This window comes from Triturus cristatus, chromosome 6 (assembly GCF_964204655.1).
Source record: "Triturus cristatus chromosome 6, aTriCri1.1, whole genome shotgun sequence".
NCBI classification, from domain to species: Eukaryota; Metazoa; Chordata; class Amphibia; order Caudata; family Salamandridae; genus Triturus; species Triturus cristatus.
In genome coordinates this window covers 1,478,404,969-1,478,421,387 of record NC_140589.1, presented here as the reverse complement: position 1 = coordinate 1,478,421,387, position 16,419 = coordinate 1,478,404,969, and the positions used below count along the sequence as shown (strand labels likewise).

At 49.4% G+C, this 16,419-nt stretch overlaps 1 protein-coding gene across 2 annotated transcripts in view; it reads left to right on the top strand.

Moving 5' to 3' along the window:
• PSME4 (proteasome activator subunit 4) overlaps positions 1 to 16,419 on the top strand; it is a 1,714,764-nt gene that overhangs the window by 1,695,394 nt on the left and 2,951 nt on the right. For both annotated transcript variants that reach the window (XM_085612595.1, XM_085612594.1), the window contains one exon: positions 7,111 to 7,249. In XM_085612595.1, the coding sequence (XP_085468721.1) occupies positions 7,111 to 7,245 (135 nt within the window). In that variant the 3' untranslated portion in view covers positions 7,246 to 7,249. The remainder of the gene's footprint in view (positions 1 to 7,110; positions 7,250 to 16,419) is intronic.

Sequence of the window (16,419 nt, the reverse complement as noted above, 5' to 3'; positions counted from 1 at the left end):
GTCGTGGACTTCTATGGATGCCTGAAGGAAAGTTGCTGACAGGCACTCAGTGCAGAGTGTCCGGTGGATCCCAAGGCCGGGATCAAGAAGGAAGGGTACCTGCAAGCAGAAGGGACAGAGTCAAGGTCACTAGCCAGTGACCACGTGGAACCAGGAAGGAACCAGGCGATGTCGTGAAGATTGCAGGTGAAGGTTGAAGCTTGTCGCAGCAGCCCCGGGTACCAGGAGACGTCGAGGACGACCAGGACCAGGAGGCAAGCTGTCCCATGAAGGCTCTTGCTGTCGGCGGCGTCGAAGTCGAACTAGGACTCACCAAGCCTTGGCAAGCAGAACCCACTAAGAATGGAGGACTTGCTTCTGGTGCAGACCAGGAAGGTCTGGGGTGCTTCTCTTTTGCAAAGAAGAGGAAGCCAGTCTGGAGGAGCAGGTGTGTCGTCACAAAGGCCGCTAGCCAACGGGCAAGCAACCGGACAGACGCGGCAAGCAGGAAAATGCAGAAGGGCCCCACGCAGGACTCGTGGAGTGTGGGGGGGCTGATCTTCGGTGCAGAGGGTGCTTGGGGTTGGGGCTTCTCAATCCCCGGTGCACAACTTCGAGGGTGCCTCAGAAGCTGCGCTGGAAGATACTCGCCACTTTTCCCAGGTAGCCGGTCCCACGTCTCTCGTCGCCTCCACGGATCTCAGCTCGGCTGTGGATGTGGATCAGGGTCGGAGAAGTCTGGAAGTCAAGGCTCTGGTCGGGCTCTGCAGTCGGTCCCTCGTAGAACTTCAGCAAAGCAAAGGGTAAGTCTCTTGATGGTGCCTGTTTGCACAGGGTAGCCACTCCTTGGCCACAAGGGAGATTCTTCAGTCTTCTTCTTTCGTCGAATGTCGAAGGTCCAGAGTTTCTGTTCAAGTTGCAGGTTCAGGATAATCTAATCTCCTGGGGCCCAGCTACCACACTTATACTAATCTGGGGTGCTGGGTTGCCTGCTAGGTCACGCCTTATGGGTGGGACCTGGGAGGGGGGTGGTTACACCCCCTTCCCTTTGTCCAGTTTCGCGCCAGGACTGGGGCTGGAGTGCCCCAGCACCGGTTTGAACTGGACTATGCATGGGACACCTTGTGTGCCCCAGGCATGTCTCATTCCTTTCAGCCCTCCCTGCCCCAATACACTAAAGTCTGTCTGGGGAGGTGCTAGCGCCTCCCCAAGCAGGAAACCTATTGTCCAAGCCTCCCTTGCCGGGATCACTCCCAGCAGCAGGAGGTCAGACTCGTGTCTGTGGCAGCAGCATCCATTTTGTGATGCTGAGGCTTTGGTTAGAGTTAAACAGCAAAGTAGGATTTTAACATGTCTCTCCCTCTAGAAGGGAGGAATAATATCCTCATCCCCAGAAATGGGATGGGGGTATTATTCCAGAGTGTTAGACACCTTACACGACATGTTTTGATAAAGCCAAGCCATAGTTACCATAACCGTTTAAGATTATAAGGCACTTTAAGAGTATATGGTAGGCTATATCATAGAACAGCTATAAGGACATGGTTCCGAAAGCTGCAGACAGGCTCAGCTCATGCTAGAGCACCATCTCACATGTTACCAAGCACTCTGCCTCCAGGATTGTTAAGGCCCGCCATAGGAGTGGCTGATAGGTACACATGTGTCTATATTAAGGGTAGATATAGGTATAATATATCTAAGCAAGGGGTGATTACACGACCTTGCCCCAGCTGAGTGATCAGCCAGTTGTGTCTGATTGGAAGGCCAGACCAGGGGTGGCATAATACATGCTGCAGCCCCTGGGAGGCCTAGGGTACACCTATGCCCTGGGTACCTAGGGTACACTGTACAGGGTCCAATAAGGTGATCCTTACCAATTGGGAATGTACCTAGGGTACATGGAGTCCATTTTAAAGAGAGAGCAGACAGCCTGAGACCCTGAATGGCAGGATCTCAGGCCAACTAAGTCGAAAAACCAGCTAGACACTAGGCAAAAAGTTGGGGGTAACCATAGTCAGATATCCACCTTCCTACAAAGGAAGTGCTAGCTTTGCTTCAAAAAGGTGCGATAGAGGTGGTTCCGGAGCAGGAAAGGGGTCAGGGATGCTACTCCCGGTATTTCCTGATTCCCAAGAAGGACGGCAGATTGCGTCCGATACTGGACCTCAGAGTCTTGAACTTTTACCTAAAACAGGAGAAGTTCAAGATGCTGACCCTTGCACAGGTTCTCCAAGCGTTGCAGCAAGGAGACTGGATGGTGTTGCTCGACTTGCAGGACACGTACTTCCATGTCCCAATCCTGAAGTCGCACAGGAAGTATCTCCGTTTTACGGTTGGGTCGCAAAATTACCAGTTTGCAGTCTTCCCGTTTGGTCTTACTACCGCACCTCGAGTCTTCACGAAGGTGATGGCAGTGGTAGCGGCCCATCTCAGGAGGTCGGGGATTCCGGTTTTCCCCTACCTGGATGACTGGCTTCTGAAGGCAGAGTCCCCAGAGATGGTGCAGCATCATCTGCAGGTAACATCTCAGCTCTTGTTCGAATTGGGTTTTTCGAAAAACGTGCCCAAATCTCACCTGGTGCCCTCTCAACGCAACCTGTTCATAGGGGCGGTACTGGACACTACTGTGTGTCGAGCATTTCCTCCACCTCAAAGAATTCTCGACATTCAGGAGATGGTCCCTTTATTCCACAATGGAGCGGTTGTTCCGGTTCTGAAGGTCCTTCGCCTGCTCGGTCTGGTCGCCTCCTGCATTCTGTTGGTCAACCATGCACGGTGGCACATGAGGGCGCTCCAGTGGTGCCTCCGCAGGCAGTGGTATCAGCACAACGGAGATCTCAGGGAGTCGATCAGTATCTCCAGAGAAGCTGCAGCGGATCTATCTTGGTGGAGCGTGGAGGGCAATCTGTCTCAAGGAAAGCCCTTACATCTACCTCCATCGGTGGCCACGGTGATATCGGATGCCTCCACCTTAGGGTGGGGTGCTCATCTGGGGGATCTGGAGATCAAGGGTCTTTGGTCTCCGGAGGAGAGGTTGCTTCACATCAACCTTTTGGAATTGCGGGCGATTCGTTTGGCACTGAAAGGCCTTCCTCCCTTCCCTTCGCGGTCAGTCTGTTCAAGTCCTGACGGACAACACTACCGCGATGTGGTATGTCAACAAGCAGGGAGGAGTGGGGTCGCATTGTCTCTGCAGAGAGGGCCTGCGTCTTTGGTCCTGGGCTCAGGACCATCGGATTTGTCTGATGTTAAATCATCTGGCCAAGGTGCTGAACGTGCGTGCGGACAGTCTCAGTCGGCAGTTCTCCGCCGACCACGAGTGGAGGCTCCATCCGGAGGTGGTTCGTTACCTCTTTCGGACGTGGGGAATCCCTCGGGTGGACCTGTTTGCCACCCGCGAGAACGCGCACTGCCCGTCATTCTGCAGTCTCCAGTTTCCGATGCAGGGGGCGTTGGGGGATGCGTTTCAGTTGAGTTGGGGCTCACGACTCCTTTACGCGTTTCCTCCCATACCCTTGATTCCTCGGGTTCTGTGGAAGATTCGCCAAGACCGGGCCCAAGTCATTTTGATCGCCCCGGATTGGCCAAGAAGGGTGTGGTACACAGGTCTTCTCCACCTCTCCTCGTGCCCTCCGCTCCGTCTCCCTCTGAGGGCAGACCTCCTCTCGCAGTCGAAGGGGCAGGTTCTACACCCCCACCTCCAGAGCTTACACCTTCATGCCTGGAGATTGAACGGGGCAACCTGAGTTCTTTCTCTCTCCCACCTGATGTGGTGGATGTTATTTTATCGGCCAGGCAACACTCCACCAAGTCCATTTACTCCTACAGGTGGTCCAAGTTTGTTAAATGGTGTGGAGAGAGATCCATTGACCCTTTAAAAGCATATCTTTCTGAGGTGCTCAAGTTTGCCCTTTCCTTGGCTCAGCAGGGCTGTGCTGTGGCCACGGTCAAGGGCTATCTTTCGGCCTTATCGGCTTTTCTATGTCTACCTGATCAACCGTCATTATTTAAATCTCTGGTTGTACTGAGGTTTATCAAAGGCCTTACAAACAAGTTTCCCCCTACTCCTTTTGTAATGCCGCAGTGGGACCTTAATCTTGTCTTTAACTTTTCTGATGGGGTCCCCGTTTGAGCCTCTTCATAGCTGTCCTCTGAGGCTGTTGTCCTTTAAGACGGTCTTTCTTGTAGCCATAACCTCGGCAAGGAGGGTGAGTGAGCTTCAAGCTCTTAGTTCTAAACCCCCTTTTCTAACATTACATGCTGAAAGGATGGTGCTCAGGACCAGGGCTGCTTTCCTGCCCAAAGTTGTTACTCCGTTTCATTTGGGGCAGTCTATTACTCTCCCTGTTTTTTAGCCACCTCCTCATCCCTCCAAGGAGGAGGAAAGGCTTCATCGCCTAGACCCAAAGAGAGCTGTAAGCTTTTACTTGGACAGAACAAAGGACTTTCGTCTGGACGATCAGCTCTTCGTGGGTTATGTTGGACATTCCAAGGGAAGAGCGGTGCACAAGCGCACGCTATCGAGATGGATCATCCTTGCCATCAAGATCTGCTATGCCCTGGCTGGTAAGGTTCCTCCTGAGGGTATTAGGGCTCATTCAACTAGAGCTAAATCATCTGCATCTGCATTGGCCCGGGGTGTTCCTGTGGCAGATATTTGTAAAGCTGCGACTTGGGCCTCCCTCCATACTTTCGCAAAGCATTACTGCTTGGACTCTGAGATGAGGAGGGAGGGCCACTTCGCGCGCTCTGTCTTGCAAGACTTTCTGGCATAGGAAGGTGGACACCCTCCTCCGGGAGTGAGGACTGCTGTGGGAATCTATTCACAAGGTGAGGAATCCACTGGCAGATGTATCCATCAGAAGAACAAGTTACTTACCTTTGGTAACGCTTTTTCTGGTGGATACAGTATCTGCCTGTGGATTCCTCACTGGCCCACCCGCCTCCCCGTTGTCCACCTTTGTATACCTTAAAAGTTGTCTTGTTTGAGATGTTGTTATGCTTTCTGGTACATTTGTAGGAAATGCCTATTTTGTTTAGCTTTCCTTTTGTTTATGTACTGTGTATATTTGATTGTATATTGTATACTGTGTATACTTTGAATCTGTCGTTGGTCCACCTGTGCGCCTCGGAGGCACGGAAAAAATGGGTGGAACGGACGTCATCACGCTGACGTGGCTCTCTTATGGCTCCGGTGACGTCATAAGGAGTCGCGAGCGGAGCCGATGCATTATGACGTCGTCCACGTCGGCGTAGAGAGCTGGGGGAAAAAGTTCAGTGGAATGCTGGCGCAGGGGATATTCACAAGGTGAGGAATCCACAAGCAGATACGGTATCCACCAGAAAAAGCGTTACCGAAGGTAAGTAACTTGTTCTTCAGGGCCCAAGTATTCCACAACAGTGGTCAGCGTGCTTAGTGGCTCCGTGCTTCTGGCGTGGAAAGTTGCAAAAGGTAACTAATGTCAGCATGCTGTGGTGGCGCCTATATAGGCACCGTGTATGTCACTAATTGGTGCGGACAATGCCACGCTGATCCAAATGACACCACCTACCAGCGCACAGGGATACCGTTCCAGACCCAGTCTGACGCCTGGGGATAACTCTATGGCAAGGTATCTGTGGCTAGGTAGTCTCTACCAGATAAGGCATTAACGAAGGTAAGTAACTTGTTCTTCCGTGCCGACTTCTGATTCAGTCTCAGAAGACAATTCTTCATGCTCTCATCTCCTCTCGATTCGATAATGCAAACTCTCTCTATTGGTGTCCTCCAGTTGGTACAGAATGCTGCTGCACGCGTTTTCTTTAAAATTCCTAGAGGTGCTCAGATTTGTCAATATCTGAAGGAGCTTCATTGGCTGGTTATCAGAGAGAGAATACGGTTCAAATGCCTCACCCTGGCTCATAGAGCCTTCTATCATGTAGGCCCTTGGAATTTGGTCAGTAGGCTTAAAGATATCATCCGGTAAGATCCCTCTGCTCCTCAAGTTATATGCTGCCAGTGGTCCTCGAAATCAAGAAGATAAGATGGAGGGGTACCTCTTTCTCCTTTCTTGCTACCACTGCATGGAATGCCCTCCCCTTTTACCTACGGGCAATGAAAGATGAGCACTTTTTCAAACGCAATCTTAAAACCTGGTTGTTTCAGTCGGCTTATCTGTAAGCTTTGGCACATGTGGTCAACTAGTCTGCTAGCGCCGGGACACTCTTTGAGTAGCTGTGCGCCTTACAAATCCCTTGATTGAATGATTGAGACCCACTGGTATAATTCTATAATTTCCGCAAGACTTATTTTGTAATAACAAACCACTGCTTTCTGAAATTATTTTCTTACTTATTGCGGTGACCCAGAATTCTATTCATATTGTGGAAGATGAGATAATTAAAATCCTGTTTGTAATCAAATTCTAAAAATTAATTAGAGAGGTAGATGCACTACCAAACTCTAGAGTGTTTCTAGAGGTAGATAAATTTACAAATTATGTAATCCAGCATATATGGTCTATGTCAAGAGATTGTGTTCAGAATTAATATGCTTAATGTCCTCACCGTACCACACGCATGAAATACATATTAGCAATATAGCGCACCACCCAAATGTCAGCAATTTGCATTTTCATGATAGTAAAGAAAAATGTTGCTTCATTACTGTGGACTCATTGAAATATATTTTTCCAAAAATGGACAAAAACTGTGAATATTTTTCAGAAACTTGCAAAATGACTGATCATAATACACTGGGCAAAAGTATAGCTTTGCTTTGCTGGCAGTGCTGAATCACCTTGCAGCCAGCAAGAATCTGCAGTTTAACAATACCTATATTTATTGCTGAGCACAATGGTTTTAACTGAAATCTGAATTATAGCAATACCACTGACCATAAGAAATGTTTAACCTGCATTATATTCTGTTATCACATGTAGTTATATTTCTGAGACTACAGTCTAGTTATGCAATGTACAGTATACTGTGAACGTGCCTGCAATATGAGCTGTTTTTACTAATGCAAATGTATTGATTTAATTATGGCAATAAAAAGAAAAAATATAAATACAAGTTAATCACACAATATATTTGGCTTAACGTTAGTACAATATTATTAGGTGGACTTAAATTTATGTTTTTAATTGAAAGATGACTGTAAAGAAAACACTTTCCAATTTCCGAAGGACCCACCTTGACAACTGGCAGGAGCACAAGCAACAATTCACAGATGATCAGTTGGTTGTTCTCACGGACCTCTTGGTATCACCTTGCTATTATGCATAAATGGGTACGGTATTATAAATCAAATTACATTTGCTAAATATTGTGCATGCCTTTGTGTATTTATATTTTTGTATAGTGTTCAAAACGTAGATTCTGCTCTTGTCTTGGGCTCACCCATGCACATCATGTTTATATGAATTACATAACTGATTTACGTTACAATTTTTTAACTTACATTATCCTTGTGAGCCACTCCTGCATGCTTTCTCTTGGCACCAGAAACTATTAACAATTTTAAATTCAGTAAAGTGAGGAAATACATATTTATATTCCCCTTGTCCTGTTCCATCATATTTCTTATGTATCCCTCTGAGGTTTTTCCGTCCTGTCACTTTTTATTGAGAAAAATATTCAAGAAAAAGAGTGGGTTTCATTATTTGGAACAATATGGAGTGAGGGAAAGTAACAGAGTGAGACGTATGAGACTCTTTAATTGTAATATATAATATTCTCATTCCAGTGCTGCTGTCAGCTGATCAAAAGTGACAAGCGACCAAATTAGCAGGAGGATTGATTGGATTTTAACTTTTATCACTGTTATGGTTTTAAGATTAGAGTATATTGATTCATACGTTATTGTAGTAGTATGTGAATGAGTTTGAATAGTGTGACATACTTTATGGCATCTGATTTGTGTTTTCTCTATATAAAACATTTTAACACACATAAGTGAGTGATCTGTTTCTAAGGTAGCTTATCCTTTTTTTAATCAATTTTCAATATTTGTATGTAACATGGCCGAATTCAGATACAAAGTCTCTAAAGAGTTGTTTTCGGTTGGTAAGACTAAATGAACACTGAAATTTAAAAACATCAGAACAGTCAAAGTTATTAAAAAAAACCTCTTTATGTTAGTTTTCAATCATAATAAAGTGATGGTAGGGCTTTATTGACAACATGTGACATACAAAGATTCTGTGCAGTCCTTCTTAATTGTCAATGACTGTAACCTGTGCTATGGTTGTGTTTTTTCCATTGGTTTAAGTACTGAACCTTTGCTTTTTACATCGCGCACTAGTTTTTCTTGTTCATGATCTTTCCACTGTTCCATCTGACGTATGGCCTTGTCTGTGCCACTAAAGCAAATTTTAAAGACTGTAGAATCGCACCACCGTTGGCACCTAATCAGATCTGTGGGCTTTCCTCCTCTCTTCTATTGATGAAGATGATAAGTTTGTGTCATTGTGTGCTTCCAGCCAGATGGATCCACTCAATGCAAAGCTGTCTGAAGGTTTCTTGTTTTAGTTGCCCCTAGCCTAGCAAGGCCTTGCTTTGGACACTGTTAATGGGTACGTGTCTGCACTTTTGGCTTTTTTAGCGTTGCCAGACCAGGCCTCCTTATTTAAGTCACCTATTGTGATACGTTTTTTATAGGATTACACTATATTTCCCCCTTCTCCATTTGTTATGCCCCTAGGTAATCTAAGTTTGGTCCTCACATTCATCATGTGTGGCGCCTATAAACAGTTGTTCACTTCAGCTCCTTACCCTCAAGACAATTTTTCTTGTCACCATTACATTGGCGAGAGCGAGTTGATAGGCCTTTTCTGATGAATACATCTGCCTGTGGATTCCTCACCTTTGAATTTACCCCAGCGCCAGGATTCCACTGAAACTTTTTTTCTTAGCTCTCCCATGTCGACGAGGACATAACTATCACACCTCGAGGTCGTCAAAGAAGCACAAAAAGAAGTGTCGTCATGGGTCCCGGCGCCGTTCTTTGAAAGGCAAGTCTTCAAGGTCGGCTTCTCCGGTCCAGAGGCATCATTGTAAAGATGTTATCTCACCTTCTCCCTCTACTTCTCCGCAAGCGACTCTGGCCCATTCTCCAGCGCCTAGAGATTTGCCGACGCCCAGGGAGGCTTCTCCAGCACCTCCGGCATCTCCGGCTTCGGTGCCCCCGGCGTCTCTGCAACAAACTGCCTCTCGGTCGGATCCAGACCAGGCGGCTCCGTATCTATACCCACCTAATCCGGGGCCAGGTGCAGATCTGTAGCATTTTTTAAATGCACTGTTTGGCATGTTTGCTAAAGTGGCAACCCATCCGGCATGCCGGCTGGCCCCGTGGGTCTGCTCTCTTATAATTTGGGCATCCCCCTGCACTATGCCCAGGCACCTTTCGTGCCCTTCATGCCGATGACTCCATCATGGCATATCCTGGCGCAGAGGTTTTCTACGCCGTTCCCGCAAATCTCTCCGGCACCTTCTGGATTTTGGCCGACGCCGTCCCGGCTTCGTGCGGCATCGATGGCTGCTAACAAGGGACCTCCTTGGACGCCTGCTCCGATGTCACTGGTGCCGTCCCATGGCGCAGCCAATGCCAATTCCGAAAATGCGCTCCAGGAGAGAGGCTCGGAGGCTGCTGGAAGAAGAGGAGTTCCAGGGACGGCAGGAGCAGGTTGAGGAGGGGAAATTCTTCAATCAGTGGATGACTTTGAGGGTCTACAGGAGGCAAGTGGTTTGGACACTTACCCAGAGTGGGAACTTTCTTGCCCTAAGACACTGCCTTCTCAGGATGTAGCTCCTTATCACGCTGTTATAAGGAAGGCGGTTGAGCTTTTAGATCTGCAGTTACCCACGGCAGAGGTCAGGTCCAACATTCTGACTGAAGCTTTGCACTCTCCTTCAGTAGTAGAACCTTTGCTCCCATTCAATGAGGCTGTGATGGAGCCGATTTTGGAAGTGTGGCAAAAGCCTATGTCGGTCCGGGCATTATCCAAGGCAAGACGCTATAAGGTTGCTCCTTGTGATCCGACATTTTTAACATCTCACCATTCACCGGAAAGCTTGGTGGTTCAGGCTTCATTTACGTCCAAACAGTCGACAAGATCCTTCCCTTCCACCCCAGGGGATAGGGATTCCAAAAAGCTGGAGCAGTCGACAAACATTTTTTTCTCTTCGGCAAGCATGGCCTTAAAATATTAAAATGTTCGAGGTCACTTTCTGGAGATGTTGACTGATACACAGGCTGCATCCCGGCAGGTGATCCAGTCGAGTCTGGATATAGCGGATTCAGTCGCCAGGAGTGGGTACCAGGAGGCACGCCTGGTTAGGAAGCTCGGAGTTTTCTCCAGATGTGCACACCACTCTGCTTGAACTCCCTTTTGATGGTTCCAGGCTCTTTGGGAAAAAGGCGGATTCTGCTCTGCAACGTTTCAGGGATAGCAGGACTACTGCAAGATCCTTAGGCCTTCAGTCCCAGCCTTGGGGTTATTGTTACAGAAGATTTTGAGTATATGGGAAACAGCTTCTTTTCAAGGCCGTCAGCAGCAGCAGAACTCCATCTACATCTTGTAGAAAATGGGTACGCCCTTCCTTTCCGGGAGTTTCCCCTCCTTACCCTCCTCGCCACAGCTGGGGTTTGGAGGACCATCTTTTGCTTCTGCAGCAGCAGGTCCTGTCCTTGTTACAAGAAGGTGCTATAGAGATGGTTCCGGAGCAGGAAAGGGGTCAGGGGTGTTACTCCCGATATTTCTTGATCCCCAAAAAGGACGGGCGGTTGAGACCGATACTGGACCTCAGGGTCTTGAATTTTTACCTCAAGCAGGAGAAGTTAAAAATGCTGACTGTAGCTCAGGTTCTTCTGGTGCTGCAGCAGGATGACTGGATTGTGTCGATCGATTTTCAGGATGCATATTTCCACATTCCCATCCTGAAGTCGCATCAGAGGTATCTCCATTTTACAGTGGGATCTCAACACTACCAGTTTGCGGTCTTTCCTTTTGGTTGCGGCTCATCTCAGAAGGTCGGGGATTCCAGTATTCCCCTATCTGGACAACTAGCTGCTCAAAGTGAGGTCGCCAGAGTTGGTCCTGTGTCATCTGCAAATAACGGCTCAGCTGTTGTTCAACTTGGGCTTTTGGATAAATGTACCCAAATCTCACCTGGTGCCCTCTCAGCCCAATCCGTTCACAGGGGCAGTACTGATCACTACTGTGAATCGTGCCTTCCCGCCTCCTCAGAGGATTCTGGACATCCAGGTTATGATTCCATTGTTTCAAGAGGGAGCGCCTACTCGATCTGTTCGCTTCCTGCATACTGTTGGTCAACCATGCAGGCTGGCATATGAGGGCTTCCTAGTGGTGCCTGCGCAGGCAGTGGTTTCAACACAACGGAGATCTCAGAGAGGTGATCAGAATCTCCAGAGACACTGCAGCGTAGCTGTTATGGTGGAGTGTTTCGGACAACTGTTTCAAGGGAAGTCGTTTCACCCTCCTTTTCCGGTGGCCACAGTGATAACGGTTGCCTCCAATCTAGGGTGGGGAGCTCATCTGGGGGATCTGGAGGTTAAGGGTCTTAGGTCTCCAGAGGAAAGGTTGCTTCATAACAATATTCTAGAATTGCGGGCGATTCGTTTGACCCTCCAGGCCTTTCTTCCCTCCCTTCGCGGTCAGTCAATTCAGGTCCTGACAGACAACACTACCGCGATGTGGTACATCAACAAGCAGGGAGGGGTAGGGTGGTATAATCTCTGCAGAGAGGCTCTGCAGCTCTGGTCCAGGGCCCAAAACGACCAGATTTGCATCACTGCAAATCATCTGGCCGGAGTGCTGAATGATTTGCAATCTCAGTCAGCAATACTAGGCCGATCACAAGTGGCTGCTTCACCCAGAGGTGGTTCACCTCATTTTCAGGATGTGGGGGTTTCCTCTGGTGGACCTGTTTGCCACTCACGAGAACGTACACTGCCCGTCATTCTGCATTTTCCAGTATCCAATGCAGGGAGCGTTGGGGGACGCGTTTCAACTAGATTGGAGCTCTCAGCTTCTTTACACGTCTCCTCCCATACCCTTGATTCCTCGGGTTCTGATGAAGATTCGCCAAGACCGGGCCCAAGTCATAATGATCGCCCCGGATTGGCCAAGAAGGGTGTAGTACACAGACCACCTTCACCTCTCATCTCACCATCCGCTCTGTCTCCCTCTCTGGGCAGACCTTCTCTCGCAGTCGCAGGGGCAGGTTCTACACCCGCACCTTCATGCTTGGAGATTGAACGGGGCAACCTGAGTTTTTTTCTCTCTCCGTCAGATATGGTGGATGTTATATTATCGGCCAGAAGGCACTCCACCAAATCGATCTATTCCTGTAGATGGGCCAGGTTTCTTAAGTGGTGTGGAGAGAGTTCAATTGATCCCTTGAAGGCCCATTTGTCTGCTGTTCTTAGTTTTTCTCTTTGTTCCACCTCACCCCTCTTTAGAGCTGGTGAGACTCCATCTCTTATACCCCCAAAAGGGGGTCAGAGCTCTTAAGTTAGACATCTGCACACTGGCATGAACAATTACTTTTTTGAGGTCCGGGTGAATGAAAAAAAAAAATATATATATATACACACACACACACACACACACACTGATAAAGACAAAGGTTACAAAGACGTTATAGTTAGGCTCATGTTTCACTCGTACAAAACCAGTGAAATTCAGCCATTCTAGTTAGTGAGCTAACTATAACTCGCGGCCCCACAATGTACTGCTTATGACCTCACATATTACTTCACTGATGACATGGTCAGTGAGAATGGGGGGGGGGGGGCTGTGTGGCCCCACTCCCGGGCCGATTTCAGCCCCGGGTCCCCGATCTCCTGGGACCCCCATCACCCAGGGCCCGCCCTTTTTTTTTTTTCTTTCGTATTTTGGATTGCTGTGTGGTTTTATTCCCTGAGCCATTTTCAGCCCTGGGGACCCAATCCCCAGGGGCCTGGTCTTTTCTTTACTTTTTACATTTTTTATTCAGAGGGAGAGGGGTCAATCGGCCCCCTCATGGGCTAATTTCGGCCCTGGGCTCCCTATCCCCTGGGGCCCAGTCTATAGTGTGAGTGCCCTGGTCCCACCCAGGGTAACCACTTTGGAATCATTGGGGACCGCAGGGGAAGCCTTAGGGCCCCCCAGTCTCTACCAGCTCCCAGCCTCCTGTGGGAGCCAGCATTGCTTTGAGGCCTGAGGAGCTCTAACATGCTGCTCCTTGGATCTCAAAGAAATGTGTTCACTCCACAGCGGGCAGAGAAACAGACATGCTCCGCTTTCAGCAAGTGAGAGCATGTTCTGCTCTTGCTTGCTGAAAGCGGAGCAAGTTTGCCAAGGCTTGGCAGGCGCACCATAGCAAACTGCAGTCCCTGGGGTGGGCACCCTGGGACACTCCTGGAGCTGGCCCTGGGGGATTGTGGTCCCCAGGGCCATCTAGGGCTCTTGGGGGGGAGGGGGGGCGTGTGACCCCCTCCCTTATTTGTTTTAGTCCCGGGAAGGTGGTGGTACCTGGGGCCAGAGGGGGCTGCAATGGACCCCCTTCATTGTTGTGTTTGTGCCCCAGGGAGGTGGCAGTCCCTGGGGCTGTGGGGGAGGTCATAGGGCCTCTGTGGCATTTCTTTAAAAGAAAACAGTGTGCCCCGGGGAGGTGTCGGTCCCCAGGGCTGCTGGGGGGCTGAGCTACCCCCCCCCCCCCCCGCATTAATATCGTATTTTACCCCAGAAAGGTTGCGGACCCTGGGAGTGCCGTGTGGGCCCCCGCATCATTAAAATCTTAGCCCTGGGGAAGTGTCGGTCCCCAGGGATGGCTACCCCAGCATAAATAATGAAAGATGCCCCGGGCAGGTGGCGGTCCCTGGGGCTTTAGGGATTCTAGGAGGGGAGCCCCATGCACCCCACTCTTACTTATTTACACGTGCCCCCAGGACCTGGCCCACCCAGGGGCCTATATTAAACAAAGCACTGGAGTCCATGCTTCATTTTTAAAAAGCATTTCTTTGTGAGTCACAGATCCAGCATGACTCACGCAGATTTACTTATTGTTTTTGTTTTTTGGCCTTGGAAGGTCCCACCCAAGCGGCCTAGGGGGTCAGGGTGTTTCTACCCTGCCCCCTTTCCTTTATTTTATTACGTTTTTTCCTGTGACTCGGTCCAACCGAGTCACAAGATAAAAACCTTATGGGTGTGTGAGTGGGTATGTGAGTTTCTGTGTGGAGGAGTACTTGGTTGTCTGAGGTACCTCTATGGGTGTGTGTGTGGGTGGGTGGGTGGGTGGTGAGTCAGTGGCTGTATGGGTTAGTGATTGTATGTGTGTGGGACTGTATGGGTGAGTGAGTGTGTGTATGGCTGAGCCGGTGAGTGAGTACATGTGTCAACGGGATATGGTGAATAACTGGGTATGTGAAAGGCAGTATAAGTGAGTGATCGGGTATATGAGTGAGTGAATGTGAGAGTAGCTGTAGAGGTGAGTGTGTGCTTGTGTTAGTGACTGTATAGGTGAGTGAGTACGCATTAGTATCTATGAGTACCCCTTCCCTGGGTCGATTTTGACCCCAGGGGACCCCGAGGCGTGCCATTTATAAAAAAAATTTAAAAAAATGTACATAAAAAACTAGGGAGGAGGGTCACGGGCCACCTATTCCCCGGGGCTTGCCCCTATTTTAAAAAAAACGTTTTTAATTTAAAAAAACAGAAGGTGAGCGAATATAGGCCCCGGAGCACAGCCTTTTCTCTGTTTTTTTTATTGTGAAAGGTAGGGGGCTGAGCTGTTTCCCTCCAGGGCCATTTTTGGCCACGACCCCATCCCCTGGGGCCTGCCCCTTTTAATAAAAAAAAATATTTAAAAAAACAAGGGAGGGGAGCCGGGCGGCCCTCCTCCCGTGCAGTTTTTGGCCCGGGGACCCTTTACTCCAGGGCGCGGCCTATAGTGTGGGTGCCCATATTTTTTTAAGACGTCTCCCCACATTTAAAACGTAGGGGACCGCGGTGGAACCTTAAGGCCCCCAATGTCCCTGCTGGCTCCACACCTCCTGTGTGAGCTGGCATTGCTTTGAGACCCACGGAGCTGATAACATGCTGCTCCCTCGATCTCAAAGAAATGTCTGTTTCCCTGCTCCCTTGACAGCAGGCAGGGAAACAGACATGCTCTGCTTTCAACAAGCGAGAGCATTTTCTGCTCTCACTTGTTGGAAGCAGAGCTGTGTTTGCTACGGCTTGCCGGGAGCGGTGCTCCCGCCAAGCCATAGCAAACTGCAATGTGCCTGGGGTGAGCACCCCGGGACATTGCTGCTGCTGGCACTGGGGGATGGCGGTCCCCAGGGCCTTCTAGGGCTCCAGGATGGGGGCCGCCCAAGGAACAACAAATGTTTCTTAAAGAGGTTCCAAGAACCTCTGTGTCACGGGTTTTCATAGTACGGCCCGCAGGCTGCAAGCGGCCCGGCAAGCCTTCCTTGGCAGCCCGCAGAACTTGCAGACATCGTACATGAAGTTTTTTTTTGGTTTTTTTTTTAAGTGTCAGCAAACACCGCCGGTTGCAGCAGGTCAGACTCGAGAGACTCTGCTCTTTGGGGGCCGGGCGATTCCAGCGATAGTCAGAGTGGAGATGCAGGGGCGCTAATAGGTGAAATACAACAAAGCCTCATTAACAAGTAAATGGTCTTTTAAAGACCTGTGAAGTACTCGGTGTGGCTGTGTGTGTGCCCTGGAAGCTGCCACACGCGCAGGGTGAGGTGACAGAGGACAGCAGATTGTGAGAGTAGGGTGCCAAAGGGGGGGCTTTGATCTAACAGCTCGGGGTGAGAGTCAGAATTAAAGCCAGCGACAGATGTGATCCCAGGCCCAGTGGTGGGACACAAACCCCGCGGAGCAGCAATTTCAGAGAGAAAACGAGCTGGCTTTTACATCACACTGGGAGGGGCTGTCTCTGGGCTGGTGACGGGGACGTGTAGACACAGTACGAGTGTACTGCCCGAGGCACAGAGACAGATAAGAGACAGAAACAGACAGACAGATAGAGAGAGACAGACGGAGACAGGGACAGACTGACAGACAGAGACAGATAGATGCAGAGACAGATAGAGGCAGAGACAAACATGGGCAGACAGAGCTAGATAGAGGCAGGGACAGACTGACAGAGGCAGGCAGAAACAGGTACAGACAGACAGCGATAGAGAGAGATAGATAGAGGCAGGGACAAGCAGAGACAGACAGAGACAGAGAGACGGAGAGGGAGACCTAGGGAGGGAGACCCAGAGAGAGTGAGACAGAGAGGGAGGCAGAGGGGGAGGGAGAGGGAGGGAGAGAGGGCGACAGAGAGAGGGAGACAGAGAGAGAGGGAGACAGAGAGAGAGGGAGTCAGAGGGAGGGAGTCAGGGGGAGACAGAGGGAAGGAGAGAGAGGGAGGGAAACATAAGGAGAAAGGGAGGGAGACAGA